We start from the raw sequence: 27,523 nt of genomic DNA on the forward strand, positions 1-27,523 counted from the left end.
GAGCAAAAGTGACAGGACACATGTTGATTGCCAAATTTCAACGCTCGTTCTTGATGGGTGAAGTTAACATTTTTCTCACAATCAACGTACATTGGGGTTGGGTTTTAGTGTCGTAGAGATTCTGTGCTTCTTTTTTTCAGGTTAGTTTATTGGGAAAGATCCAAATTGTATGTACATGAAAAAGTTTGCAAGCGACATTAGAAGGAATGACCCCATGAGGTTGCATGCTTACGGATGCTGACATATTGACAAAAGTCCCTGCTTGATCGACACCATAAAGCTACCCTGATACACATGATCCGTTTTACTGCGGCTGCTTCATTCACAAACCAACCAGCCCATCGCGCGTCCAGACGAGATTAAATGTAAATTTGCTTCCCGCCAGGGAAAATCGGCAAATGCAAATTATCTCCACACGACTGATCCAAACCGCGTGCAACTGCGTGGAATAATGTGTGCGAAGGTTAAACGAAACGATCGGGAATATATTACACGCAGTGGAATTTAGCAATACTATGTCCCATCGCTGTGGCCGTAGACGAGACCCTGGAATTGACCAATTGTCGATTGAAAATTTCGTTCATATGTGTCGGAAAGTTCTGCAGCACAAACGCACACTCGGGGACAAACAGAGCCAAAAACTTACCGGTTTTGTCAACTTTCAATTTGCTCTATTTAGGAACGGATTTGAGACCGTACATGAAACGTGAGAAGAAGGGCGGGAGCAACATTACGCAAACAGTTTTCAATGTGAAAATTGAATGAAAATCGCTTTCGTTCGTTTTCCCCCAAAGGATTGAGTAATCGAGTATCGTCCTATTCACACAGAAACTACCACTGTAAGACACAAAATTGCTGTGTTCATGTTTGTTTCTATTTCACTGCATGTGTTTGCTGCTGTTGGCAAGTTGCATGGTATTGAAGTTTTCATAATAGAAAATAAACGAATCACGCCAGATAACAGAATTGATGTTAGACGACAAAGTTTTTACTCGGACGACAAGCAAGCAGTATTAAGAAATCCGAAAAGTAAAAGCTTTGAAATGGAAGGTTGACTTTGGGATACATAGGACAGTAGAGAACGCCTTAATTGAAGTATGGGAATTTATGAAGCTGTTAAATACCTTAACTTTCTTCAAAGATGCGTTTCTAATTTAAAATTTTTATACTTAACACTTAGTCGAATGGAAACGAGTCGATTAAAAATAAAATCCTTGGTAGTATGAAACCAAATATTCTATTAACATGTTTACGATAAAATATCTACAAACATGGAGAGTTGGTCTCATGGCATAATGCATCGACGCACAGCGCACCACACCAAACGCCGTAGGATCGAATCTCATCTACACCTCACAGTCCTTAGGCGAGTCAAACCTACCCTTTATTCTTAATTTCTTCGATTTGTTTAGCTCGTTTTTTACCTAAAAAAACATTAATTATATACTTTGATACTACTGACGGCTGTAATGAAATCATCTTTTAGCATTTTATTAAATTAAATTTATTTGCCCTGTCGCTCAATTGCTCAAGAGAAATGATTAGAAAAATTTAATCAAACCGTCACAAATTACATAAACCAGCAATCAAACACTAATTAAATAGGCAATTTTCACATACAGTGTGAATTTGCAAACGGTTGAGCGGAATTTGTTTGCTCTAGTTGCACCGTAATCAAGTTTACCGAACATGCTTGGTCGGGTGGAAGGTAATTAAACCTGGAAGGCAATCAACCGACCGAAGCAAAACTAAATTCTATATCCCTCGCCACGGTGGAAGTTAATTTCCGGTAGAATAAAATACTAGCCAATTAATTAAACTATTCACCGCAAGGCAACTGATCCCAAGTTCGCCATTTTCTATTTGCTTTATCGTTGGAAGGTGTATCCTGTGTATTAAATTTATTTTTGTTTATTTTCTCTCCCATTGCAGGAATCTGTGAAGCGTTGTAAATCGTTTATTAAAAGCAAAAGTTTACTTACCACCAAGTGCTGTACTGCTTCAACCCCATCGGACTGTTCAAAAGGATATTCGATCCATGCCGGGAAATCCCGGAGCAAAGCCTTTGTACGTCTGCCTAGCGGTTGTGTTCCATCTGGAAACGCTGAAAGTAATGCGACAGGAAGATGGTATGCGTTGCCGGCAGTAAGATGCTCGCTGACCGCTGCTGGTACGTCCGTTCGGCAAAGCTTTTCCTCCGCCGGTTCCAGACGAACCGTGTGAAACCGAGTCTGTTCCGGTGTACTGCAAACGTTACGTTATGAAGTCCTGTGGACGCGATCCAACCGAACGTACCAAAGGGTTGTTAAATAGTGCATGTTACGGTGGCCGGCTAGGACGATTTTGTGACCGACTGTTCGTGCTTGGGTGCAGCAGAATCTTCATCATTGTAGCCGTGCTCGGTGGTTTGGTGGTGTCGACCGTGGGGGATGTTTTTACTGTTGGCTATCTGACCGGATCCCAACGGCGGCCGGGTGATCGCGTTTACGCACGACCGGGTGAGTAGAGTTGAAGATTATTTTTGCCTAGTTATAGGGTTTTAAACATTAATATACAAAAAACACTACAAAAAATGGTGAAAGAAAAATTTCTGAACGAAATTTGATATACAAATTGACAACTCAGTTCTGGCTTGTTTGCAAACACCTAAAAGTATGTAATTTTTTAACATCTGTTTTTAGTAAATTATTAGAAATTAATATATCTAGCCCAAAAAACAAAAAGTATTCAAATTTGTCTCCCAACAAGCCATAGCCATTAGAAAGTGAAAAGGAGCATTATTATTGCATAATTTCAGGCGTTGTGAACCTAATTAAATGCAGACTTTATCAAAACTATTCGATCAAGATCAATTAGCTAATTTAGGCTTTTTCTTACAATTTATTATTTTAAAACAGTAAATAATGTAAGAAAATTATGAAAATAACAAACTAGAAAAGAAACAACTTTTATGAACAGTTCCTTCTAGCTCGTTCGTTTACCAACCGAAACGGAAACAAGAACGCACTGTTGTAGCTACATTACGCTATTCGTCAACGAGGAGAACGAGAGTAATAATTAAGTACCATTTTCCACAAAGCCAACCATAAAACCCACTTTGGGAAAACTGCTTGACGGGACGTCGTCGTTTGTTGCTAATCCGTCTTGAAGCACATGTTCGTGTTTCGCTTGCGTAGGACTTCCGTTTCGCTGTTTCTGTTTTAAATGGTTGTGCAAATCGTTCCGAAATGGTTTGGTGGGAAAATTGTGTAACGTTGAATGCTTTTTGGTTGGCAGCTGCTTTAGCTGATGGCGTCGTATGTTTTGTTCGTTCGGTGTAATTTTAAGCTTAATAGCTCAGATGTTGCATGGTGTTCTGTTACCCTGTTTGTTCAGTATTCTTCTGATCACATTCTAGGACTTGAATGATGAAGCATACTTTTCAACGAAAGAATTTCTTTAAAGGCTCCAGCATAATGTAAAAATAAAGTTAATACTGTACCAAAAAAATAGAAAATAATTTATATGGAAAAACAAAATGAATACAAAACAAATAGAACGAAAAGAAGAAAAGAGAATACAATACGGCAAAAGCCGTAATCATGAATTATAAATAAATAAATAAAATAATATTTATTGCACTATGATACTAATTCACCTCAACATCTCTCATGCAGCATCAAAATGCTTCACAGATTCATATAAACCAGACCGGAAGAATACTTCACTTTCGTGAAGCAGGGCACAAAACTAAAATGCCATCTTACCGTGCGGGAAAGCACACTGTAAGAGGACAAAATTTGTCATCCCGCGTAAAGAGCTTGTCATTTATCTTGGTGCCGAAATGAAAAGCCAACGCCATCGCTCATGGTCGACTCTTCTACGCGATGATACATTAATACCGCTCAACAAAATGACGCCGTGCGTGTACCTGGCGTGGCGTAGCAAGTCCTGACCTTGTGGATTCCCGTTCCTGGTTTCTGGTCCAGAACAATGATAAGAGTAGCGGGAAATGGCCTTGCTAGCAGGTGGGAGGATATTTGTCGTCCTTGAATTTCGCCGCCCGTATCTTGTGCGTACATAAATATTAATGCGATCTGATCTGTGCGGTTTGAATATGCAATGTTTCGGTTTCGCATGTACAAGTGTGGAGCTGCCATTTGCAAAGTGTTATTGTGTGGGAATGTGTCTTCTTTCAGATTCATTCAGATTGTCTGGAAGCGATAGGGATGGTGTGACAGTACAGTATAAAAACCATTTAATTGGTTTGAGGTGATGAAAAAATTGCTTTAGACAGTGATAAGAACATGGCAATTGGAGTCAAACTGCACAATGACTTATCATTGCAGTGTTATTTATGTTCACCCGGAGAGTGGGTTTGTCGTGCCAGCGAAGGAAATCATTTAGATTAATTTTGGTACAAAGAATTAATTTATTTCTGCATTTCACTGCCTGCATGAAAATGCAACGTAGCAAAGCTGAAACGAATGTATGCGTCGCGTAATTTATTACAATTTTATGTAAACGAACCTGTTTCGTCGGAATACTTTTAACCTTCCGAAATAAAGCTATTGGTTGCGCAAATAGGTCAAGTGGAAAATGCGTAGAAAAGTGTCTTACAGCCTACAAGTGTAACCGTGGGTTATCGTGGAAACCGTTAAAAATGCATGAAAAAAAAACTATGTTTTGAATCTATTCTTTCACTCGTTTTTACTGTAAAAGCTTGCACTTGCGTTTCTAGTGTATTATTTTCTGTCGGGACATGAACCAGTCGGATTAAGGAACGAGCAACATCCGGTTCTACTTCACACTGCTATTGTGTTTCACCATTGTGCTGAACCACTGACAATGGAACGGATTACGATGTAATGGAGTTTTTTTTCTCCTTAGGATTGATTACACATTTCCTGGCAAAAGTTTGGCGTCAAACAATTGGAGGTTTCTCTCTTTTTTCAAACAAAAGAAATCGATTTGACAGCAGATGCTTAAACCCTCTACAACTAAATTTTCTTATTAGTGATCTTCCATATTTAATCAAACTATAATGTTTGTATAGTACTTCTCAAGCTAAAAAAAAGAATAATTTCTTTTCTATATATTATTTTCAAGTTTCTCATAACATTCTGTCGATCGTTTTAACAAAATCGAGCTGACATTACTGAACCAATAGGGTTGCTCCGTGGTGTATGTGATAAACGGCGCCGGTTCCACACGACAGGATCCAGAATTAAATCTCATCCGAAACGTCTCCCCGTAGTAAAGACTGTTTTTCCGACGACTACGTACTTATTAAGCCAGAAATGGCCGACATGACCTTAGAGGTCGTGAAGCCAAGAAGAAGATTACTAAACCTAAAACAAAGGGCGAGAGGCAGCTCAATAACGATTTTGGAGTGGAGGAAGATCAGATCATCAGAACAACAATAAAGCGATGATCTAATCAATGAGAGATTTGGCTTAAGTTGCAGGACCCGTCACAAACCTTGAGGTCTTCTTGGAAAGGCCAAGAAAACCTTGATTTCTTCTATCGTATCATCAATGTGTCACATAGCGAGAAGAAGACCTTATCCAAAGTCCTCAGACATAGAGGATTGGGCAAATAATCTTTATAACTCCTAGTGTCTTCCTAAGAGTCCTGCTGACAAGAGCGTCAATTTGCTTGAAGAAGATAAATCCTTCGCCATGAAATGTGTCCAAGTTCTTAATGATAGAGAGTCGGTAAACAGGGTACAAGAACTAAACATTGAACAACATAACAAATGCTATAATATAAAACTTGGTATAATTTATATTTGGTGATATACAAAAACTCATATAACGCGAATAAAATGAATTGCTAAAACTTCTCTAGTTCTGTATCTTTTCTCTCCTCAAGTCTTTCGTTGTAAGCATTTATTTGCTACGGGCGTTGTGTTTACCACTTATGTTACACTACTCTCTTAGAAACAACTTCCTGGATGGGATTGTTTTCCACTTCCAGCAAACTTTCCTCCAAAGATAGACAATTAAATATGCACTAATGCTTACCCGGGCATGCTGTGCTGCGGACTCGCAGATGCTACCACTAACCAGAAGCGAGAATAATAGCATTTCCGTACCCTTCTTTTTTCCCTCCCGGACATCGTATAGGATTACAAATTTCCGGTGCCATAACCCTAGCCATGACCGAGGTGAATGACCGGTACTTCAGCAAGCACGGGCACGAGTTACGGTTCGAGGTGGCGGAAACGTACGGCGAGGAGGTAACCAGCATACGGAAGACAGCCGACCTCTGGACGAAGGACGTGATCGGATACGTTGGACCACAGGAAACCTGCGTTCACGAGGGCCGCATGGCTGCTGCCTTTAATCTGCCAATGATTTCCTACGTGAGTGAAGCGCACAATAGTCTGCGGGAACTATTTTTAACATGTTACATGGTTTCGGTTTTCGTTTCTTCCTCTGCCGTACCGGTGCATAGTTCTGTACGCACAATGAAACGTCCAACAAGAAACATTTCCCAACGTTCGCTAGAACTCGACCACCGGATCTACAAATTTCCAAATCCGTCGTCTCGCTGCTACTCGCCTACAACTGGACCCAGGTAGGTGTGCACGGATTCGTTTGTAGGTTGTGTCTGTGTGTGTGTGTTTGCGTGTGCGTACGTGTGTCTGTATGCTTTAGTTGTCTTAAATTTGTACGCTTGTCTGGCAGCTTAGCGAAAAACCAAAAACAGAAACCGCACCGTGAAAGCAAAACCAACAAACACTTTGAAAACAATGCCAAACCTTTTTCGCTACCTCGATATGTGTCTTGCCGAATATCAGAAAAAAATTCGATCGAAAAAATGGAAAAATAGTTTTCCTCGGCTTCTTTAAGGTTAGTTTTTTGTATCGTGCTTCAGACAACGGTGAGTTCGATGCGGTTGCCGAAACGCTCAAGACGACGCTCCGGACCGCCAGCATCCGGATACGCTCGATTGCGACCTGGACCGACATTTACCATCATGGATATTCGAGCAATCCGTTCGAGCGGCTAGTGGAGGACACGTACGAGGACACGAGAAGTAAGTCGACTGTGATGGGGAAAGACATTTCTGATGCTATTTAATCATTTAACCTCCCTTCGTAATTATGAATTTAAGTTCATTTTAAACAATCCATCATAAGTAGTGTTGGGTCAAGAGCGAACGAGGTACCTCAATCGTTCCGCTCATCTTATTGCACGCGCTCCCGCACAGCCCACGCGAAAAAGAGGTAGCTCCGTACGGAGCGCTACACACAGGAGCGATTGTGCGATGCGCTCCCATTTGAAAATTTCCTATGCCTTACGTTTTTTTATGAACTTTTGGAAAAAATTTTAAATTGATTTATTTTAATGCGAATTTGTTGCAATAAGTTTCTTTTCACTTAAATAGTGCTTTAAATTAAAAAAAGAATAAAAAATCAAAAAAAAATTCAAAAAAATTTTCCACTCGATTTTCCTTACGATTTTTTTTGGAAAATTTTGCAAAAAAATTAAATTGTTTTATTTTAATGCCAATAGGTTGCAATGAGTTTCTTTTCACTCAAATAATGCTTTAAATAAAAAAAAGAGTGAAAAATAATAAAAAATTCAAAAAATTTAAAAAAATGAAAATTTCCTAAGGCTCATTTTTTTACCAAGTTTTGTCTATAACTCGGTCGGTATCCGACGGATCGCCAATCTTTAACCTGTGGTCGATAGATGGCACCAATGGCTACATTTTCTTTTTGGACGGCCATGCCCTCAGATGTCTGTGCCAGAAGTTATTCGAGGAACCAAATTCGTTACCCTGTTTGAGAAAATTTAAAATTTTCCTCATCTTTGAGCAATGTAGCAAAAATTTTAAATGTGATATATTTTGATGGAAATTTGTTGCAATAAGTTTCTTTTCACTTAAATAGTGCTTTAAATTAAAAAAAAGAATAAAAAATCAGAAAAAAATTTCAAAAAAATTTTCCACTCGAAAATTTCATAAGGCTTACCCCTTACGTTTTTTTTGGAAAATTTTGCAAAAAAATTAAATTGATTTATTTTGATGCCAATTGGTTGCAATGAGTTTCTTTTCACTCAAATAATGCTTTAAATAAAAAAAAGAGTGAAAAATAATAAAAAATTCAAAAAATTCAAAAAAATGAAAATTTCTTAAGGCTCATTTTTGCGCCAAGTTTTGTCTATAACTCGGTCGGTATCCAACGGATCGCCAATCTTTAACCTGTGGTCGATAGATGGCACCAATGGCTACATTTTCTTTTTGGACGGCCATGCCCTCAGATGTCTGTGCCAGAAGTTATTCGAGGAACCAAGTTCGTTACCCTGTTTGAGAAAATGTAAAATTTTCCTCATTTTTGTACCAAGTTTTGCCTATAACTCGGTCGGTATCCAACGAATCGCCTATCTTTAACCTGTGGTCGATAGATGGCATCAATGGCTACATTTTCTTTTTGGACGGCCATGCCCTCAGATGTCTGTGCCAGAAGTTATTCAAGGAACCAAGTTGCATACCCTGTTAGAGAAAATGTACAATTTTCCTCATTTTTCACCAATGTAGCAACATTTATAAATGTGATATATTTAAATGCTTATTTAAAATCCTAATTATTTGAACTTAAATAGAGTAATTTGGTACTAATGGTTTGCTATGAGAGAGAGCGTAATTTTTTTTGAGTATCAGATTCACGATCAGATTCGAACCCATGACGTTGGTGTAAGAGAACGAACATTTACCTCAACGGTCATCTGACTGTCAGTTTGACATAAGTTTTAAATCTGAAACAAAAATCAAGCATTATTCACCGATTCACAACAGTTGTCCCAAATTCTTTTTCTTCTCTTGAAAAGCTTCATTATGCAATTTATACAAAGCTCGTTCGATTACCATTCATCAGATTATGGTTTATCAGCTTTGCGTAACTTGCGCACAAGTGTCGATAGCAGATCGCTTAAATTTCAATTAATAGCTTCCGTTTACCGAGCTGTCGCGGTTTTTTGATAAATTATTTCCAATTTGCTCCGATGACCTGCCTCCCTCCAGTACTAGGATCCTTCCCATTTCAAGCTTCTTATTTATTCATCTTTCTACTTTCCTTCACCCGGTTCATTTTCCTTTTCCAAGCCCTTGTCATGGGCAACACTTTAGCAGAACATTAATCAATTTATTGACGTTTCTCGTTCGGGTTTTGCCTACCGCCTACCCTACGCCTCCTTCGCAGTTTATCTTGTTCTTGGGTACCACTACGAGCATATCGGGCTGCTGGTGAGCCTACGGCGGCGCGGTTTGCTTGAACGGGGCGACTATTTTGTCGTCGGTGTCGACATCGAACAGTACGATGCTGCTCTGCCGTCGAAGTACATGCACGGACTGCTCCAGACGACGCCGGATCCGGATGCGGTCGAAGCCTTCCGGCACTATTTGGCCATCGTGCCGTCGGCGCCGGTACGATTCGAAGAGTTTGCGGTAAAGGTGAGTGTCAGTGCGAAAATCAGCTCCGTATCGTTTCACCGTCGGGAATGGTGAATAAAAGAATTTGTGCTCAATGAAACACGATTGGTGTGATAAATCTGTCCAATCAACAAGTGGTTGCGGTTGCGGGTGAAGAATAGCCGAATATTGTAACTGATTTTCCTTTTTCAATCACAATATGGGACAGCTTTCGAAGTAGCATGATAACGGAAATGGTTCCACATTAGTGCAGTGTGTTTCTGTACGTACTTTTGTATCATGATTGATAGGTTTCAATCAATCAAATCTCTAGTAAATACCAAATCTGTCTGTCTGCCAAATTGAATAGAACGCTCATCAAATGTTGTATTAATGCGTGTAATTTTCATAATAAAAATGTTATAACAAATTACTTATTTTTTATTATTAATTATTTATTATTATTAATTACCAACAAAAAGCCAATAAGCTGAACATTGATCATCACATAAGCAAATCAGCAAGCAACAAATCGTTAAAAAAAGTCATAAAACATTAAACGGATAATTAAGCGTGGTACAAAGGAAAGAAGCAACCTCCACACGGACAGTAATAAAATTGTTTTTATGACCGTTGAAACGAGCTCCGGCAAAGCCATCACCAATCCACCAATAATTACTACGTGTACAGACTGTAAGATGAGATTTTTTATATTTTCGTTAGTAAAATTAACGCAGCAGTTAATAGAATTCAGCCGTAGAATTCAGCACTTCCCCTTTCGGTCACGAAACTCCAAAATGGAGAGAAATTATTTGCGAAGCCAAAAAATAAATTCACACCATGAAAACCGGCCAAACGACCATTTGGCGTTGAAAAGCGTTGGCCTGGTATTACGATAATAAATCTTTCACGACGAGTGTGCAAATAAATACACCCAGAACCGACATGCAACACCAAATCCGTTGCATTCGGGGCGGTACTGCTCCATGATGCGCTGTACGTCTGTGATGTTCATTTTTTTTGCACTACCCCAGTGTTGCACTTTTGCATCGGAACGAGCGAAAAACGAACGTTAATTTATTATGATAACAAACTGGGGCGTTATCCCGTGTGGGGTGCATTTTTTTGTTGGTATTTCGATGAAGTTTAACACGTTGTTCATTTCTCTTTGACGCTTGTCGTTTACAACAGGTTAACAAATATTTGGAGCTACCACCGTTCAACTATCGGAATGCGTTGATCTTCTTTGGAGGCGTAAAGCAGGTAAATATTTACAACCAAACGTTAAACAGATGATTAATATTAAAAAGATGGTGGGATTCTTTTTTTTGTGTGCGATAAATATAAATGGTAGATCGTTGAAACGCAAACATGGTGATGTGAAAGACATGCCGGCAGATTAAGTTGTATCGTAATTTCAAATTTCAAAAGCGTAATGTCTTTGTCTTGATGCTTTAATCCGTTTCCCTTTTAAACGTGTGTCTTTTTAAATAATGTTTCTTTCAACTTTATTTTTACACTGTGTAAAAGTTGCATTTTGATTGCAGAAAAATTTCTTCTTGAAGAACTCTTGAACATTCCTGAACATGAACAGTGTAAAATCTCAAATTATGAGATGAGTTGCAGTTCATATGATAGCACGGATTTTATTACATACTCTTCTATCTGAGCTTCAAACACCACTCAAGTAATGCAGGGGGACACACCCTGCACCTGTCATCCAATCACTTGACTGGTTTGGGCGGTGTGGAATCATTTTCCGACCGCATGCAGCGCAAGCTCGTTATCTGATGCCTTTTATCGATCGAAACCATGGTTATTCATACGGAAATTGAATTAATACGCCACTTCCTTACGGTTGGCTACCGACGGTACATGCAGCCGGTAGGGGACTAGGTTGATTACCGTCCTTCTTGGTCGTTGCAGCGTTGCAGTACATGGCAGAGAAGCTTTGCGAGTGCTTTGAGCTAAGGACTTGTGGTAATCGTTCCACTCTAAGGAGCTCCATGATTGCTATCCGATTACGATTACGGATTGAAAGTAGGTTTGAGCAAGATCTAGTAACGATGGCTGGGATTCAGATGGAAGGAACTCGAAACAGGAGACAAGTTGCAAGAACACTTTCTTAATGTAAATACAATGTTTATCTAATTGAAGAAATGGTGAGAAATAATAAAGAGAAGCTCTGTTGCTTTTATTATAAAATGATTTCTTTTTCTGTTTTTTATATTAGAATTAATATAATTAAATTTCTAGACTACAATTTCTAGAAAAAACTGAAATTTAACTAAATTTCCGTGGAAGTTTTTTTTGCCAAAAAACCAACAAAGAATTAGTATCTCGAATAATAATCGATGCAACACAATGGTTTTGTCTCAATATTGATTGTCTTCTGTTTTTATTTGATCAATATTGATGTGACCCAACTAAACCAGCTTATTTCTACAATTTAAGTATAACAACGGACAAAGACTATCCGTTGTGCTTTTCAAAAGCAAAGCACAAAAGTCCATTGTTGTGGAGCTTGTTCGGCTACACATTTGCTTCCATTAATGGCTTACTTTGCACTTTTCTGCATTGTCACAGCAACCCCAGCCAGAAGAGCTCAAGTGCAGCTTGAAGCAGAAATCGAAGATTCCATTTGTCCTGAATGGAGTAGCATCGATAATCGATTAGATCTTTGCAACCGGCGATAAACTTCCTTAAATAAAGTTCTGATCCGTGGAGATCAGTTGCATTGTGATGGTGAAAGATTTTGGTTTGGTTTTCGGTTTCGTTAGATGCGGGTGTTTTTGTGGACGTATAGAACCCTCTGATTGGATAGTAGAGAAACTGAGATTTCTACATGGCATCGCTTTTAAGGTGAAGAAAAGAATCTCAATTTGTAGCTGCTAAGTGGGCACTTGTTTCGCTTCCCTGATTGCAGCAGTGAAGAGTGTTGGGAGAGTTCCATTAGCAGTCCATTTGGAATTTGGGTTTTGTTTTTATTTGAATAATTCTTTACGGTGAGATGTTTGTCTAGACTTTAAAACGTATGAACATTGGTAGAAAAATAAAAACACTCGTTAATAATTGCTCTTTTTTCACTTCCCTTTTTTTCTTCCTTTTTCATCTTCTTTAATCACGCTTGTGGCGGAACGCGCTTCACATAGATAAGGGCGGAAGCTGCCTATCTGTACGATGCGGTTCATCTGTATGCAAATGCATTGATGCAAGTGCTGCTGTCGGGCGATAGTCCGAAAAATGGTTCCGCCATAATCGAAGCGATTAAGGGACGCGCTTACATGAGTGCGATGGGGTAAGGTGAACCGAACGGGGGGAGACAGTAACACCTCCTTGTGAACGCATTGCCTGTACGGCTGTACCATTTTTCATCCGAACAGCTATCTGGTGCACATCGATGAGAATGGTGATGCGACCGGAAACTACACCATTCTCGCACGGAAACCCGTCCCAAGCACAACCGCCGCCAACCAGTACGGACTGTTTCCGATCGGGCGATTCAGCTCACCGACCGTGGATCGCATACCGGTAAGTGGGTAATGGCTTACACACATACATTTTCGAACAGATGCACTTTTAATGGATTTGTCGGGAGAGGGTGGATTTAAGGTTTGCAACTCAAAGCCGGTATGAGGAAACACATTTGCAATAAAATAATATTATGGAAATGATATTCTGATGTCATAATGCTGAGAGCGGATATGTAACATATGGTTCTTTAAATTGAACTTTTCATTGCATTACAAAGTCGCGATAAAAGAGTGTTTTATTACATGTGTCAGATGAAAATTTTATTATCGATTTTTAACGATTACGACTTTTAGTTTTGCTTCAAAATGACGGATCAAAAACTTTGAATCATAACTGTTTTTTATATTTTTTATTGAATTATTTTTGAAATTAGAACCTAGTATTTGCTTTTAGAACGTAATTTTTATTTTTTAGAGTATACAGTGAATGTAGTGTGATCTGTAGCACTAGGCTTAATAGATGATAATGTTTGACTCAGTCAAACAGTGTAGGCGATAAAGTAGAAGTCTGCAAAACTCTACAGCCTAGGTTCAACTCTCGACAAAACCGTGCCTTTTTCCGTACCAAATGCTAATGTATTCAGCTTGTAAGATGCTTCGTATCGCAATTTAGAGAGGCAATTTAGATTCGAAATTAAATCAATTCTGATAAAAAAGTATTTCAAACCGAGCCTCAGTAATATAATTAAATAAATATCATCTAAACTTCTTTAGAATATTTCAGATGAGTGAAACATTTTTCTTTCATTATTTTTTTTGAAAAAGAAACATAAACAACATTGCAAAACAATAATCTCATTATTCCTTACAAAACTACAATAAAAAACAAATCGTTGTACATATACTTATATTATCGCTACTTGTGCATTTGTATTAGTTTCTGTATAAAAAAAAAACCTTAACGTCCTTCTTCTTCCGTACGCTTCTTGTATTTCCTCCCAACTTTGTACCGTGCTGTAGTTTAAAATTCAGGTGAGTTGTGGATGTGTCTTGATGTGTTCTTCTCGTTCAGTTCCGTTCTTCAGTTTTTCAAGTTCCATGTGTGTGTGTTCCAAATGTCCTCAGCCTGCTCACTTCAAATCTGGTCTAAATATTCGCTCTGCGATCAATCAACATCGCGCCCTTTTCCTGCGTTAGTTTTAGTGTTGTTTATCACACTTGATCACCACCATTGCGATTCGCATCATCGGACGAAAGATGATCGATGTTGTTTTTCCCCACCATTACGTTGCCGGTTCTGTTTGTTTGTTTACTTTTTATCTCCGCTGTGTGGCCCAGACGTGGCCCAGCAAATGATCACTTCATGGCAATCAGACACTGTGCTGGTTCGTCCGGCTAGAGGTGTCTTGTTTGAGAACTTTTTGTTATGATATGATGGAAATGATTAATAGCCAGTATGATTTCGCTGTAGAGGAAAACGATACTGAATATAAGCATGCATCAACATTTGTTTTTAAAAGCTGTTAAAACCGAAACAAGTTTAATGAAGTACAAAAATAGAAACATGTTTACCTTGGGAGCATATTTTTAATTATCACTTTATGCTAGAATTTTCCGTCCGTACGGGTTATATACATCTTTGCCGATTGAAAAGATTAAATTAAAAAATAGGTGTAAATATGTTGTTTTTTGCATCTTTTAAATAGATGAAACCATTTAAATGATAAATCGTTCTGTGGTATTAAATTTAATGTTTATTTTACATTAGTATATTTGATATTCCCTGCGTATATAGAATACTAGTCCCTGTGTATATATAATATTACCTCAAAATTTTATAATGTTTAAAATAAGTATTATATTATTAGAACTTTTATGCTTCACTTCATACTTTACTTTGCAGATTATCATATTTATTTCTACTATAAAATGTATGTAAAGTACTTAAGTATTAAAGACTTATTGAACTAGTCGGTCAATATGATTAAGCGCCTGTATTTCCCACCTTATATATTGTCAATTTGCTTCATAGCTTATTAAAATATAAATTATAAAATATTATTTATATTTTAAGCCAATTATTTACCAATATTGAATGGAATTTTCCAGTATTGAAACATAAAATATTGTTTGACAATCAATAAAATTACTTCTATCATTTGTAAGTAAAAAACACCAAATTGTAAAACCATTTGTACATACCAATATAAAGGAAACCGATAAAAGCCAACCAGGAAGCAGTAAAAATTAAACCCTTAAATAAAGGAACAGTATCAAATTTCAAAGGGCTTCAGTACAAAATTAATTAGGAAACCTTTTTCCACATTCCTTAGCGTCAACCTTCGGTGCATATTGTTATGAAACTGTCCTAACCGTTTAACCCTTTCCTGATTGTCCCACAAAGAAAGGAGGGAATCATTTAATTTCATTGTGGATTTTCATAACTCTCACACCAATGGAACGGTTTTGATTAATTGACGATACTCTTCGGGGAAATTCGCTTCCGATAAGCTCGTATCATTGAAAAGCTGTTCGGTTTTTTGCTCTTTATTGATATTTAATCTTAATGTTTTTTTTGTTATAAAGTTTGTTGAATGATCTCTTGCATGATGAGAACATTTCCTCCCATGAAGAGAGGTTTTTACTAAAGCATTACTTTCTAGTCACTCCTTTCATCTTCACCCCGTTTTGTCACGTTTTTTAGCTCTTCCATCAACTTATGGAACTTATTTTTTTGTTGTTGTTAATTTCCGTACAGGAGATTCGGCTGTTTGATACGATCGATTGGGTAGGATCCGGTCCTCCGGTGGCCGAACCACGGTGTGGATTTCGTGGCGAAAAGTGTATCAGTAAGTAGAAATATATATTCCCTTTTTTAGATAGTCATCCCAAAAACCGTCTCATTCATACGCACGTTTTCCCCCGCCGGATAGGTTACACGGGCGAGATAACGGGTGGCATCGCTGGGGGTGCCCTGTTGCTGCTGGGTGTCGTGTCACTCGTGCTCTACCGGAACTGGCGCTACGAACAGGAGCTTGACAGTTTGCTGTGGAAGGTGGACTTTCGCGAAATACAGATGCACGAAAATGAGAAGGAAACGGCCGGTCAGAAAATGACACGGGTAGGTATCGTTTTGCCATCCTTTTCGATCCTGACAGGTGAAACAAAACAAAAACCCCTAAAAACCACCATCATCATGCTCGATTAAGCATTGATTTATGAACAGCTTGAAAACGTCACACGGGAAATAATACTTCGACAGACTGGAATGGTCAGTTGATGGTTCGATTAACTCTCGACCTGTCCCGAATGCTGGTGACCTAGATTTGTGTGAAAGCTTTACTTCGTTTTTTTGTTTTATTGTTGCTGAACGGATAGAAGATTTCGTGCAAAATGTATGAACACGAGCAGGAACTTACCACCCGCTGGTAATGGGTCGCTCTACAGCAGTGACACGCAGCACGCAATACACCTAATATTTGTACCACGATTTGGGTCGATGACCCAAAACAAGTGGAACCATACAACGCGGTACCATGCTAGTTCATGTTGTTTGAAAATAAATAAATAATAACGATTTCCTGCCCTGTGCGTGTTTGAGATGTTTTGTGATGGTTGGGGAGAGAGAGAGAAGACTGTCGTTTGCTGCCATGCTGTCAATGTGTGAACGAGCGTTATGATTTTGAAAGGTCTTGCTGTTGAGTAAGGTAATGTGTTTGATAAGGGTCATGTTCAATCACCATTGTTACGCTTTTAAGCATTGACCTTTTTGCGCCAATTTTTGCATACCAATTTAGGAAGGGCATTTATCGGTGGTTAATATGAAAAAAAACTCTTCTAGATGATTTGTATTCATATTCATACGAATATAAAACATTATTTATTATAAACATTGAATTAATATTTAACTGGTTTATTTGATTATATTTATCTGTTTAGTTCACTTATTTATTTTATGCTAAAAGAAGAAGCAAAAAAGTAACAATACACGTGTGCGTATATATTCCGTTTACCTTTTCTGGTGTGTAAAAGAGTGTTTTCATAGAATGGAGGCGCATAGTACTTGGTGAAATGGTACAATGGAGGCGCATGGTACTTCGTACAACGGTACAATGGAGGCGCATGGTAGAAATCGCGTTCATAGTTTTTGTTTCTTTTTCTTTCAAACCCGTTTTTTTTCTTTTCGTTAGTAAGATATAACGATTAACAGTTAATTCTTCGTAATTGTCTCACCAATTTCTTTACAGACTACACATCCATTGATACGAACGAGTCAGGTGAGTTTGAGCTCGAATCCGGATCTGGACTTCCGCTACTCTACGATCTTTACACCGATCGGTCTGTACAAGGGGCAACTGTACGCGATCAAGAAGGTGAAGAAGAAAAGCATCGACATTACGCGGGAGATGAAAAAGGAGTTGAAGCTGTTGCGTGATATGCGTCACGATAATTTGAACGCTTTCATTGGAGCTTGCACGGATCCGCCAAACATTTGCATCATTACGGATTACTGCAACCGTGGCAGCTTGAAGGTGAAGAAGAGCTGTTTTTTTAATGCTTAAACCAACCTTGAATTCCGTTTTCACTTTGTTATCTCCCACAGGATGTGCTGGAAAATGAAGATGTTAAGCTGGACAACATGTTTACGGCATCGATGGTGGCGGATATACTGCGCGGTATGATATACCTGCACGAGTCGCCGCTTCGATTTCACGGCTCACTGCGAACATCCAACTGTTTGATCGATTCCCGCTGGGTGGTGAAGCTGAGCGACTTTGGGCTGTTTGCTTTCAAGCAGGGTTCGGAGGATGTGCCGGACGAGAAGGAAAAACTCGAGGAAAAATGTCAAAGTGAGTAGCGTACAAACGGATTCAATTTTATTGGTGGTCTATTGTACTGAAGTTAAAAGAGATGTACTGTGTGAGCTAACAATTGGGGTATCACACACTTTAAATCGCTAGAAAGCAACATTTTAGACGTCCGCTTTCGATCTTTCTGGAAGTAGTTGTTTATGTGCGGAGTGTAAGATAAACAAAGCTGCTATTTCCAGTACATTTTGTATTTTTATCACCTAATTAATGAGTTTGATTCGCACTACTGTTGTGTAACCATTCGAACTGTTATGGTGCAGTAATTAGAACTGTTGGATATCGGAAATATTTAGACCAAACAAATCTGCAACGCATTTCTAGTGAGGTTCATTTGTGTATTTTCTTTCTTTTTTACACTTTTAGAACAACATTTTTCAAAATTATTAAAACTTCATAAAATATCGATGTTGTTAGGATAAAAAAAAAATAATTGCATAGTTTTAGGCGTAACAATTGTGACTAATAAAGTGAAATTACTTACCTGTGATGCAATGCTTCACTTGCTACAATTATAACTAAAATTAATAAAAACTTTTCTCTTTATTTTTATGCCTTTTTTCAGAACTACTTTATCGTGCGCCCGAACTATTACGTGCTGGACCTACAGCAACCGTACCAGGCACACCGAAAGGTGACGTTTACTCCTTCGGCATCGTACTGTACGAAATCTTCACTCGTCGTGGCCCGTTCGGAGAAATCGAATGCACGCCGATGGAGTGTCTAAAGCGCGTCCTAAACCCACTCGACCCTAACACACCGTTCCGACCGGCGATCCAGCCCCTCGAAATGTCGTTCGACTGTGTGCGTGAGTGTTTGAAAGAGTGTTGGTCGGAACGGCCTGAAGATCGACCCGACTTCAAAGCGATCCGCAACAAACTTCGCGTACTGCGCAAGGGCATGCGTCCGAACATCTTCGACAACATGATGGCGATGATGGAGAAGTACGCTAACAATCTCGAGCAGCTGGTCGACGAGCGTACGGATCAGCTGCAGGAAGAGAAGAAAAAGACGGAAGCGCTGCTGCTGGAGATGCTGCCAAGACCGGTGGCGGAGCAGTTGAAGCGAGGCCATAAGGTGGAAGCAGAAAGTTACGACTTGGTCACGATCTACTTCAGTGACATCGTTGGCTTTACGTCGATGTCGGCTGAAAGCACACCGCTGCAGGTGGTCGACTTCCTGAACGATCTGTACACCTGCTTCGACTCGATCATAGGGCATTACGATGTATACAAGGTGGAAACGATCGGAGACGCGTACATGGTCGTGTCGGGACTGCCGATCAGGAACGGGCTGATAAACGCGGCTGAGATTGCGTCCATGTCGCTGCAGTTGCTGGAAGCGGTCGCCGAGTTTAAGATTCGCCATCGGCCGAACGATCGGCTGTATCTACGGATCGGGATTCACTCGGGGCCTGTATGTGCCGGTGTCGTTGGGTTGAAGATGCCCCGGTACTGTCTGTTCGGCGACACGGTAAACACGGCATCACGCATGGAATCCACCGGACAGCCGCTCAAGATCCACTGCAGTTTACAGACCAAAGAGATCCTTGACTCGCTCGGTGGCTACCACTTCCAGGAGCGCGGTTTGGTGCCGATGAAGGGCAAGGGAGATCAGCGGACGTTCTGGTTGGTGGGCGAGGATCCGGATGCACGTGCCCGGCGTACGAAGGAACGTACCGAGCGGCGTGGTTCACGGGCGCTCAACAAGTATCTCGGCATGCTGAAAAGTGTCACCAATCTTCCCGGGGTGCGCAGCTCACTGAAGAGTCGCGCGCTGGGTTTGCCTCGCGGTTCACTGCCACGCTCCTCTAGTCTGGAGTCACCGAAAAGACTGAGATTCGCCAGTGGTGCCATGCTGGAGCAACATCGATACCATCGGTAAGTGGGAACTAGAGGAAAAAAAATCCTTTTTTTGTATATTAGAATATCCACGCTCCTGAATGTATGCAAAAGGAAGGACAAAATAGTTGATTAAGGACATCTATTTGCTCGCTCTAGGTATAGCGATGATGCGCTCATGGAAGTCATCTCCGACAGTAGCATACGTCGATCGGATTACAGCATTTCGGATGGTGCCGAAGACATCACTGCCTCTTGCCCGTGCATTGAGCATCTCGGACTGAGTCAGCCGCCGGAACCAGCCTACCTACTAACTAACTGCCCAACGGTAACGACACCTTTGCTCAACAACAGCATCGCAACCTAGTAGAGCAACGAGTGCCGCACTCGGCAAACTCGATTGCGTTAATTGTCCTTCCTTCTTACCGATATCTAGTCATACGCTCAATGTCTGTCTGTGTGCTTAAGTACGATAAGCAAAGGTGATAACAAAATAATAGAAACAGGAAAACCGTGTAGACATGTAATACATAAAGAAACGGGAAAGGCTAATGTGCTAGTGAAAAGATTTACACCCGATTGAGCTTTTCTGGTTGGCGTGTTCAAACCCAAAACTTACCGCACGTCGAACTGAAGGCTGCCATCCGCCAGCACATGGAGAGAGAGGAAACAGTATTGTGTCGCGTTGGTAAATGTAACGGACACCCCTTATCAATCACTGTCGTTCATTTTGTGTCGTCGTCAAATAGTTGTTGAAATAAACTTGAATAGTTCACAAAGGAAAATTAGTATTGTTTTTCAATATTTCCTGCTGCGTAGATACAGTAAAATAATTTAAAATGTGCTATGATTTCAGCTTATGTATTCTTTCTGCCGTTCAAAACGCGTCCGAATACTTTTCTTTTCTCCGACACTACCGCCACCTAACGGTGAGTAGCTTTAATGCATAGTGAGCTTCCGCTATAGCTTTCCATTTTTCATGTTGTGTTTTTCCCGCGGATAGTGATGTGATATTGTTTTGGGGAACAAATAATAAAAAACGTATAAATTACATACGGAAATTTAAATTGTTCGAATTGCATATTATTAAAATAATGTAATATCTTGTTCTAAATGCTGGTCATAAGAATATACAATATTAAATTTTGCTGAAACTGTTTCTGTTACCAAGTCTGTTAAGAAAAAGGTATAAAACTTGTTTCAAAACCAATGTTTTGTCAAATGTAAACTTCTTATAAAACAGCCAACTGTTAAGAAATTTATTAATAAAAGTAAAATACTTTCTTTCAAATTGATACCACAATATTAGGAACACATTTTTCTACACAAAATAAACGTTTTATTAATCATCATAGGTTAAATAATATGTATATCAGGGATCTTATAAAAATCTAAAGAACATTTCACAAAGCAAACTGCGTTACAATTCTATTGACGTGGTGAAATTCTGCCGCAAACAATCGCGCACAAGCAGCGGCTTTTGATAAGACCTGTGCGCTAGTCACGTTGCAGCAACATAAACACACCGATGCAGGAGATTACGTCCACAGACGCCCTTCTCCCCCAGGGCAATGAGGTAGAATGTACTAAAAGAACCTGGTGGAAAACCAATCACATCCATTTCCACACTTTATCCATCCATAACAGGCCACCAACAACCACTTGTCGCGTTGGGCATTTGATGTTTGCATGCGTAAAATTCAGCTTTCAGGTCGAATTTCTTCATTGCCATCTTTGTTGAAAATATTGGGAAGAATTTAAACGCTTGTGATTGGGAGAATAGGTTACTCTTACTATCCATTTTATGACATTAACGCTTCACAATCGAACTCCAGACCATGAGCATTAGCATAAGAACGGACTTGCAGCAGAAGAACCGATGCTCATGTGCGTTATTTCAGTGCAGAGCTGCTCGCGTTGATTGAATAATCGATGATGGATTTGTTTGTCTCTTCGTCTGCGCCCATCGTGTGCGCCCTTTACCCTGATCGATGCATTCCACATTCACACCGCGTGATCATACACACATATTTTGGCAAATCGCTTCCGCTACTCTCCCATCCCATCTGATCTCTTCCAACACACCCTGTCCTACTCACCTCACACACGCGCTCTCCTTTGCTCGCAGCGCTGATCGGTGCGCTCTCTGTTTGACATTACCAGCTTTCTTCTCGCTCACTCGCGATCGCTCTCGCACGCACACACACTCACTCCAGCCCTTTCTGACGTTTCGACGTCGTTCTTCGTTGCTGCTGCCCTTGCCTGCCCGTCCCTTCCTTGCTGGCTGCTTCTTACAAACACCCTTCCATCGCTTCTTTTCTTCGCTTCTTGACAAACACTTCTACGCAACTACTAAAACGCGCTATCAACACTACCAAAACACCACCCTATCATCCTAGTCTTCTCCTTCACTCGCTTCTCACGCATCACACAACGACTGCTGTTTCGCCTGTTTCTCGTTTGCATGTGCTTTGTTGTCGCTGTAGTGTTGTGCTATGTTGTGCTCTGTTTTCGACTTCCCTTCCGTGTCTCTCGTTACTCCGCACTTTTCCCTTTTACAATCATTTCACTTCCCGTCTCGCTTGCTCTCCTGCACTATCTTCTCTCTGTCTACACACCAACAGCTTCTCGCTCGCACCCATGATGATGATGGTGATGATGACGATGACGGGTTCTGATAATGCTTTGAACTCTACTTCTGCGATCCTCGAACCCACTGTGCTCCGACGTTGCTACACACACTCATACTCCCTTCAGCTCCCTTCTTCCCTTATTCCACTACTACTATCTATGCTCTTTCGCACTTTTTCACTTACCAGCCGCGCGCGCGATCGACAAGAATTACGCGCAACCACACACATCAGCGCATAGCACATCGCTCGCTCCCTCTCACACGCACACAACACTGGCTCCCGTACGGCACACGGAACAACACGACACTGGACACGGCCAGACTGGACTGGAAGAAGGCAACCAAATTACTCTCGCGCACGCCGTAACGCAAGTCGTTCAATCAATGCCCACTATTACTGCTATTATCATTATGTTCACAGCCTCCCTTCCCTACCTCGGAGGATTTACACCAATTTCCCCGCTCTACAACACCGTTCGATCAGACCATGTAATTCGATTACAAACACCTACACCGCCGCTCGACAGAGATCGACGCTGGACGACGCTGAACTGTGTGTGGCTGTGTTTTTCCCAATCAATCACATTCACAAACAACGACACTGCACGCACAACCATCTCCGGCCGAGACACGATTTCAACGAACAAAAACGAAGTGACCCAACTCGCGGCGAACTGCACGCGATCACGCATCGAGGGATCTCATGAGATGCTCTGCCGTTGACCGCGGCCGCCTGTGAGCAAAGGGCTGATTGTTTTGATTTCACAGCATCCTAGAGAGAAAAGCGAAGCAAGCACCCACAGCGGCCGTCTCACAATTGGTCGACTACACACTGTGCTGGCGGGATACCATTTTGGGCTAATTGTTTCTAACTTTTTCATTCTGCTACGATATCGTGCCGATAAACGGGAACTAAAGGGAACTTTCCCTCATTTCATAAGTGCGTCTCACATGCGTTTGAAATAAAGTATTGAAGTGTGCATAAAATTACCGAATTTCGAAATGTTGTCCTAGGGATACCATCGATGACAGTGTGCAAGAGACCTGGCGGGAGTCTGCTTTGATTGAGCGACTGAGACCGTCGGCGCTGATAAGAGTGAGTTCGCTGTGTGTGAGTGACGGTGGATAAAAATGGGAGCGCGAGTAATCGAGTGCATTGCATAAAAATGCCGGTGCAACGATGCATTCGCTCGTGGAAGAGGTCGGCATAATATTCCTCACCGTGGCACAGTGCCTACCAGCAAACGTCAACAGACACGAACAGTACGGAGAACATGATTCGTGATGTCACAAACGAAACGGTGTTGTCATGAGCAATCTTTGGTTTGTCATGGGAATTACCTTAACTACCGACTAAATAGACGATGTCGTGTAACTCGATGGAGGTCCCCTCCTGCTATGACCAATACATTGTGTGTAGTGTTGGGTCAAGAGCGAACGAGGTACCTCAATCGCTCCGCTCATCTTACTGTGCGCGCTCCCGCACAGCTCACGCGAAACAGAGGTAGCTCCGTACGGAGCGCTACACACAGGAGCGATTGTGCGATGCGCTCCCATTTGAAAATTTCCTAAGGCTATAGACTTGGCTATTTTTGGGAAATTTAGCAAAATTTTTAAATGTGATATATTTTAATGCAAATTTGTTGCAATAAGTTTCTTTTTACTCAAATAATGCTTTGAATTAAAAAAAGAATAAAAAATCAGAAAAAAATTTCAAAAAAATTTTCCACTCGAAAATTTCATAAGGCTTACCCCTTACGTTTTTTTTGGGAAATTTTGCAAAAAAAATTAAATTGATTTATTTTGATGCCAATTAGTTGCAATGAGTTTCTTTTCACTCAAATAATGCTTGAAATAAAAAAAGAGTGAAAAATAATAAAAAATTCAAAAAATTTAAAAAAATGAAAATTTCCTAAGGCTCATTTTTTTACCAAATTTTGCCTATAACTCGGTCGGTATCCAACGGATCGCCAATCTTTAACATGTGGTCGATAGATGGCACCAATGGCTACATTTTCTTCTTGGACGGCCATGCCCTCAGATGTCTGTGCCAGAAGTTATTCGAGGAACCAAGTTCCATACCCTGTTTGAGAAAATGTAAAGTTTTCTTCATTTTTGCACCAAGTTTTGCTTATAACTCGGTCGGTATCCAACGGATCGCCAATCTTTAACCTGTGGTCGATAGAGGGCACCAATGGCTACATTTTCTTCTTGGACGGCCATGCCCTCAGATGTCTGTGCCAGAAGTTATTCGAGGAACCAAGTTCCATACCCTGTTTGAGAAAATGTAAAATTTTCCTCATTTTTCACCAATGTAGCAAAATATATTAATGTGATATATTTAAATGGGAATTTGTTGCAATAAGTTTCTTTTTACTCAAATAATGCTTTGTTTCAAGCGTGACTGTAACGCTTATTTTACAATTACACCAAATCTGACAATTATTCCTTCGTTTGGGAAGGTGCAAAACCTGCCCACATTTCGCTAATAGCCACTAATTGCACGCTAACTGGCTCGGGAAAGATAAATTTAGCGCGTGGAACAACTGCCGATGTGGATTGATGTTTCATTGTTGATGCAATTCATTCAGCCACGTTTCAATTGACTATGGACGAGTCATCATCAAATAAAGTTCCCGGAAAATCGATCTCTTTCAACATATTCCTCAAGTTATATAGCTGGTTTTTTCGAGATAAACTGTGCTTTATCATCGGTACGCTAATTTAGCTTAAGTGGTAAAAATAATACATGGTAAATTAATACAAAATAAAGCTATATTTTACATATTGTTTAAAGCAAATACTCCATTCAACTAACAACAAGAACCAGACATCGAAACTATAGCTGTCTTGCCATATGGGTTCCGTAGCTGATAAGACTTTCGTCACAACTCCAGAACTCGTAATTGAGTTTTTGTTTTCATTTTTATTTTTTTCTACCAATTCTGCACACTGTCGGTCAGCTGATAATGACCGGATTCGAAAGAATTTCCTGGAATTCCTTGTCGTAAAATTTATTTTAAACATTCCTCCCAACCATCAGCGCATAATAACCTGATGAACTTGTTTTCGATGATTGTGGGTTGAACTTTGCGTGTGAGTGAACGATTTTTAATGGTACCAATAATTTGTGCAAAAAACAAAACACTCGACAATGAATGATTACTGCACGCGCAAAGAAATTCAGACCTCGCAAAAATAATGCTGTTATCAGTTGGAAGGACGCTCGAGCCGGACATAACGCGTGGCAAATTTGTTTGTTCTCTTCTGTACGTTCTTGTTAGATAGCGTTTTCCGAGAACTCAAAGATTGATTATTGTGAAGATGGATGCAATGAAGAAAGAAAAAATCATCAAACAGCTCCCCTTTGATCGTGTTGGCAGTTTGAGCCCAAAACCACTCTATTGAAATTTTGTCTTGATATCAAGTACTTAATGACGTATTTATTCAATTCTTGAGTAAGTATTGTGTTCAATGTGGTAAATTATCTCACGAAACTTCGTTCGTTGTACAGTTCACAGTCATGCGGTTGTTATGCAAATTATACCTTAATTTCTGTATAAAGTAGCAAATATACGTAAAACCGTATAAAATACTGTTTAAGCTGAAATAAGAAGGAGACTGAAGGAAACTGCCTAATGTTCAATTTTATGTAGAAAACAGGTTTTGCCAGCTGAATTGCATCAACAATGAAACATCAATCCACATCGGCGGTTGTTCCACGCGCTAAATTTATCTCTCCCGAGCCAGTTAGCGTGCAATTAGTGGCTACAATTAGTGCGCCCAGCAACAGCCCACGATGACGTAGGATTCATTGACGTACAATCCCACCAAAGGCCCATCCTCTATAGCTTTATATTTATCACAATTAGTGTTGGGTCAATTTTTTCAATTTTGCTAAATCACTCAAAAATGAGGAAAATTTTACATTTTCTCAAACAGGGTATGGAACTTGGTTCCTCGAATAACTTCTGGCACAGACATCTGAGGGCATGGCCGTCCAAGAAGAAAATGTAGCCATTGGTGCCATCTACCGACCACAGGTTAAAGATTGGCGATCCGTTGGATACCGACCGAGTTATAGGCAAAATTTGGTAAAAAAAATGAGCCTTAGGAAATTTTCATTTTTTTAAATTTTTTGAATTTTTTATTATTTTTCACTCTTTTTTTATTTCAAGCATTATTTGAGTGAAAAGAAACTCATTGCAACTAATTGGCATCAAAATAAATCAATTTAATTTTTTTTGCAAAATTTCCCAAAAAAAACGTAAGGGGTAAGCCTTATGAAATTTTCGAGTGGAAAATTTTTTTGAAATTTTTTTCTGATTTTTTATTCTTTTTTTAATTCAAAGCATTATTTGAGTAAAAAGAAACTTATTGCAACAAATTTGCATTAAAATATATCACATTTAAAAATTTTGCTAAATTTCCCAAAAATAGCCAAGTCTATAGCCTTAGGAAATTTTCAAATGGGAGCGCATCGCACAATCGCTCCTGTGTGTAGCGCTCCGTACGGAGCTACCTCTGTTTCGCGTGAGCTGTGCGGGAGCGCGCACAGTAAGATGAGCGGAGCGATTGAGGTACCTCGTTCGCTCTTGACCCAACACTACACACAATGTATTGGTCATAGCAGGAGGGGACCTCCATCGAGTTACACGACATCGTCTATTTAGTCGGTAGTTAAGGTAATTCCCATGACAAACCAAAGATTGCTCATGACAACACCGTTTCGTTTGTGACATCACGAATCATGTTCTCCGTACTGTTCGTGTCTGTTGACGTTTGCTGGTAGGCACTGTGCCACGGTGAGGAATATTCTGCCGACCTCTTCCACGAGCGAATGCATCGTTGCACCGGCATTTTTATGCAATGCACTCGATTACTCGCGCTCCCATTTTTATCCACCGTCACTCACACACAGCGAACTCACTCTTATCAGCGCCGACGGTCTCAGTCGCTCAATCAAAGCAGACTCCCGCCAGGTCTCTTGCACACTGTCATCGATGGTATCCCTAGGACAACATTTCGAAATTCGGTAATTTTATGCACACTTCAATACTTTATTTCAAACGCATGTGAGACGCACTTATGAAATGAGGGAAAGTTCCCTTTAGTTCCCGTTTATCGGCACGATATCGTAGCAGAATGTAAAAGTTAGAAACAATTAGCCCAAAATGGTATCCCGCCAGCACAGTGTGTAGTCGACCAATTGTGAGACGGCCGCTGTGGGTGCTTGCTTCGCTTTTCTCTCTAGGATGCTGTGAAATCAAAACAATCAGCTCTTTGCTCACAGGCGGCCGCGGTCAACGG

The 27,523-nt window shown here is 40.1% G+C and overlaps 1 protein-coding gene across 6 annotated transcripts in view; it reads left to right on the forward strand.

Annotated features, from left to right (window-relative positions):
• Positions 1 to 20,366, forward strand: part of LOC125766962 (guanylate cyclase 32E) — a 41,322-nt gene extending 20,956 nt beyond the window's left edge. For 4 of the 6 annotated variants that reach the window (XM_049433097.1, XM_049433098.1, XM_049433099.1 and 1 more), the window contains 14 exons: positions 1,933 to 2,498; positions 6,108 to 6,346; positions 6,439 to 6,561; positions 6,837 to 7,023; positions 9,191 to 9,441; positions 10,591 to 10,662; positions 12,552 to 12,697; positions 12,783 to 12,930; positions 15,631 to 15,721; positions 15,806 to 15,993; positions 17,120 to 17,404; positions 17,476 to 17,722; positions 18,306 to 19,620; positions 19,741 to 20,366. In XM_049433097.1, coding sequence (XP_049289054.1) covers positions 2,261 to 2,498; positions 6,108 to 6,346; positions 6,439 to 6,561; positions 6,837 to 7,023; positions 9,191 to 9,441; positions 10,591 to 10,662; positions 12,552 to 12,697; positions 12,783 to 12,930; positions 15,631 to 15,721; positions 15,806 to 15,993; positions 17,120 to 17,404; positions 17,476 to 17,722; positions 18,306 to 19,620; positions 19,741 to 19,948 — 3,738 coding nt within the window. In that variant the 5' untranslated portion in view covers positions 1,933 to 2,260 and the 3' untranslated portion in view covers positions 19,949 to 20,366. The other 2 variants (XM_049433102.1, XM_049433101.1) reach the window with 2 other exon arrangements.
• The last annotated feature ends 7,157 nt before the right edge of the window (positions 20,367 to 27,523 follow it).

This window comes from Anopheles funestus, chromosome 3RL (assembly GCF_943734845.2).
Source record: "Anopheles funestus chromosome 3RL, idAnoFuneDA-416_04, whole genome shotgun sequence".
Classification (NCBI taxonomy): Eukaryota; Metazoa; Arthropoda; class Insecta; order Diptera; family Culicidae; genus Anopheles; species Anopheles funestus.